Below are 4412 nucleotides of genomic sequence, written 5' to 3' on the forward strand. Positions count from 1 at the left end.
TTTCCACATAATATCCAGCTAGATGCAACTCAATTTGAACACCCCCTTCGTTGACTGGGGAACAAATTGAATTTATGAAAACACACCTTAAACAAAATGTGACCACCCAGAAACTGGATTAAATTATAACACACAAATACTCTAGTTGTTCACACTATGGTCCAACGTAGCAGTTTTAATTCAATACTCACAAATCACTAGGCTGGTCCAACCGCTAAACTTTTGAAGATAAAAAAAATGAAGACAAATTAGTAAGTTGGTACATTGTTTGTGAATTTGTGGTAAAAAGTAATAAGATGATCCGCAAAGATGTAGATGCACCCATTACATATGATATGATCGCATACGTGAGTGGGGAAAATAAGTAGAAAAAAATGGGAGGGGTGGCACTGAACAAATATGATATCAGAAATGGTCCCTGTCTCTTTTGTTGAGCATTTTCTGTTCTTACATAATTTAACTCATTACATGTGTGTTGAGGCTAACTGCTCCACAACACTTGTGGATCTCTTAGATACATGATATTGCTATAATTTCTTATGACTTTAAATTTCAATGAAAGAATCTGTAAAGACTTACAACAAAAATTGGGAACTTAGTAAACACAGAAGTTTTACCACTATAAAACAGAAATGGACATTGGTACTGAAACATCACCGGCAAAGCTGGTATCCCTAGTTGTAGTTGAATTGCTAGCAAACGCATAGCCTACACCTAATCCACCATAAGGTAAAGATGCATGCTCGCATCTTTGAAACACTCTTGCAAGTGAAGCTGCTTTTCTTCTTGCACGTTTTGTCCCTGTAAAAAGAAGGGTTTGAAGTAAGCCAGCCAAAGCCGGCGCCTTCACAACTCTTTCTGTTGCAGCTGAACCTCCACTCCGGCATAACTCAAGCAATGCTGCAACCGCGTTCTCTTTACCTCTCGGCGTTCCACAACGCATCATGCCGATTAAACCAGCAACTGCTGCTTCCTCATTTACCACTGCTTTGGCCCCAATAGGCTGCCGGACGATCAACGCCAGTGCACCGGCTGCTTCTTCTGCAACTCCTTCGTTCCCTAAAGCACCTACAAGTGCTGTCACTGCCCCGGCTTCTATCATCCTAACACAATTCTCAGTGTGTGTGGAAAGATTGAACAAAGCTGTCACGGCATCCTTCTTTCCTCTGGGAGTCCCCTCTTGCAACAGCCCTGCCAGGGCCTCAACTGCTCCAATCTCATCTGCAATTATTTTCTTATAATCATGGACGGCCGATAGGCTGAACAACGTTGCAGCAGCGTTTTCCTTTGCCTCTGTGGTGTGTCCAAATCTCAACACATCAACAATTGATCCAAGACATCCTTCCTCGTCCATGATCCTACTTTTGTTCTTGTCAAAAATGGACAAATTGAGCAGTGCAGTCACAGAATTCTCCTGAGCAACAGCATTGGGCGATGAAAGTAAATTCCTAAGATAGGGAATCGCCCCTGCTTCTGCAATGAAGGCGCGGTTTTCCTTTCCCGTTTTTGCAAGCAACCTAATCTCCCGAGCAGCCACAGTCTTCCCAGCCTGAGACCCACCAGCAAGCTGTTGAATAAGAAGCTTTGCTGTGGCTCTGTTGGCTTCTAGGGCAGCTTTGGTGGGACAAGCCGATGCAAAAGCTTCACCCATCGCATCCATGACCTCTGGTGGCTCGAGAGGAACCCCATGTGCAGTGCACCACTGCACAATCAAATTCCTTAGAGCACGGTTCGGAACAAGGCGAGTGTGTGCAAGCATTTGACCTGTTTTGGGGCAAGTAGTGTGCCCTTCTTCCATCCACCGTGAAATGGAACTCCTATCATATGTTTGACCAGTGGAAATAATTACAGGATCTCTCATCAAATCCAACGAAATTGGACAGGAGAAGTCCTTAGGAACGGTAAAAAACGTTTCAGCGATTTCTCGAGTAATCAACCTCTTCTTAGGCTTCTTCTGACTCCTGTTCTCCAGACCAAGTTCATCCTCCTCAAAGCCAAAAAGCAAAAACCTGCAATATCTAGTCATAGCCACCAACCCATTAAGCACAGAAATAGTAGGCTCAATGTCACCCTCGTGATTAACAATCTGCTCCTCCAATGCCTCAATTTCAGTCCTACAACTATCTGCATCCACAATCTGCAACTTCTCAACATAGAAAGATCTCAATTCAGCAGAATCAGGAATCCTTCCATTCTCAAACTCGTCAAGAAAGGAAAAAAACCGAATCCTGAGAGCATCATCCTTCATATCTATAAAAAGCTTAGCTCTCCTCGACTGCTTCTGCAAGAGCTCAACCTGTTCCCTAATATCCTTACTCAACAAAACATCCTTAACGGGAAAAACATCCAAAAGGGTCGAAATCTCCTGGTTCAAATCGTGGAAGTGACCAGAGATGGAATCGTTCTGAAGCAAGAGCCACAACTTACTCGATTGAGCGCAGTAGTCAAGGAGAATCTTGGAGCGGTAGAGCAAGAGGTAGAGCTCCTTGAGACAAAGCACCGTCGTGGGTGGAAGACACGACGAACCTGAATCGGAATCATGCAAATACTCCAAAAGCAACTGGAAAGCCTCGACTCTTCGGATCAGAGACCACGAGTTCTTGCGCTGGAAGAAGAAGCAACGCTTCGAAAAACAAGACACAATTTCGCGGGCAACACAGAGAAGGGTCTGAACCAAAGCGACGTCGCTTAAGTCAACGGGGGCCAGAAACGCGTCCAACGTCGGCGACCTCCTCCGCCTGAGCGAGGAGAAAATTGCTCCTGAGGCCATTCCAGAAGTTGTAGGGTTTCCGCGTTGAAGCACACTTGGGGAATTCAATATGTTGTTATCTTGGATACCCCGATGGCAATTTTAAGAACCCAGAAGTGTTCAAGGAGAAATATAAGAACTTGCGGAAGTTTCAGATCTGGGGGAGCGGGAGAGAAAGAATTTTCCGGGAAAAGAAACTATAGCTTGGCAAACAGAGAAAGAAAGACTATGAAACAGTTGTTGTGTTTCGGTGGTTATGTCGGGTGGGGTTTAGAATGTTGAAAGGGTTAAGAAATAAGAAGATGCGATGAGGATGGAGGAAATCCGCGTATGAGTTAGAGAGGAAAAGAGAGAAGGACTGAAACTCTTAAGACTTTGTTTGTTGTGCTCTTTTTTTTCTCATTTCTTTTCTTATTTTTCAATCCCGTAGGAGTTTCGATGCAGCCTGCGTGACAAGGACTTTCCTAAGTTTGACGGATTGATCATGCAGATTCTAGTCCATTCGTTTTATTTTTTTATTTTTCTATTCATTTTGGATTTGCTTTGCTTTGCAGTGAGACAGGGAAAGAGTAAAGGAAAGGGTTAAAGATAGGTAGATAGATGGGTTTGGCTTGTCAACCCCAAAAAGAAGGGTTCGACTTTTGAAGGAAATTACGATTGTGGTGTTATTGGCATGGTTTCAGAAAGATAATGCTGTTTTTTCATATAAGGCTTAAACGGTAATTGAAGAAGAAGTTGTGAGTGTTTGTGTGTGGTTTTGGGTTTGACTTTGTGGGTGGAGCAGTGCCTCTGATGCCCTTCGTCCGTTTTTGCTTTCTTCGGCCATGATTTCAAATTTGTTTAAAGTCCACACTGTTTGCAGTTCCTCGATTTCTGTGCATCATGTTTCTTTTTCCCTCACAACACAAAAAAAACAGTAACTATGGATAGATGCATTTGCTACCGTTTTGAGCTCTTTTTATTAGTACTTCCTTTGCTTTAATTCGAAAATGTAAATGCCTTCATCATCCATCTTCGTCTAGGTTGTTAATGCCGTGTTTTTTTTCTTACAATAACATAGAAATAGATATAATTTCCATTATTATTGTCAAAACTTCAACTATAGGATAAAAAATGACACTTCAAAAAATAGAGGGTAATAATTGTCATTATTAGATTTGTTATTTTCTACTAATGTAGTGTTTTATTAAGGATTTTATCATACTATTTTAACAGACAAAAATATCAGATAGTTTTTATGAAAAAAATTAGTTGGCAGACTTTTTCTAATAAAGAAATATTTTTTACCTTTTTGTCCTGATCATCTATTTCCTTTCCAATCTATAAATAATTATAAACTAGAAAAAATGAATCAGAATTAAAAAATAAAAATAGAGAAATTAAATGTCTCTATTTTATAAAATGACATATTATACCAAATAAGATACGGAACTCTATTCAAATTAATTTTTTGTTAAAAAACATTTTTAATACAAAATAATAACAAACAAAATTAAACATATTTATCGAAATCGAACTAGGTCGGCCGGTTCAATTGGTTGAACCAAAAACTGACCCAGGATTTTGTCCAAATCTTTTAAGAAATAGAATTTCAATCAAATTGAATTAAAATTGATCAAATCAGTTATGATTGGAAAAAATAAATAGTGAGGTGAGGAGTTTA

The 4412-nt window shown here is 40.3% G+C and overlaps 1 protein-coding gene across 1 annotated transcript; it reads right to left on the reverse strand.

Moving 5' to 3' along the window:
- Nucleotides 1-400: 400 nt before the first annotated feature.
- Nucleotides 401-3612, reverse strand: LOC137832454 (U-box domain-containing protein 17). The gene has a single exon (XM_068640622.1). It carries the CDS (start codon nt 2768-2770, stop codon nt 620-622), a length of 2151 nt encoding a protein of 716 aa, XP_068496723.1. The 5' UTR covers nt 2771-3612; the 3' UTR covers nt 401-619.
- Between the last annotated feature and the right edge of the window lie 800 nt (nt 3613-4412).

Source organism: Phaseolus vulgaris, chromosome 6 (assembly GCF_000499845.2).
Source record: "Phaseolus vulgaris cultivar G19833 chromosome 6, P. vulgaris v2.0, whole genome shotgun sequence".
In the NCBI taxonomy this organism is placed as follows: Eukaryota; Viridiplantae; Streptophyta; class Magnoliopsida; order Fabales; family Fabaceae; genus Phaseolus; species Phaseolus vulgaris.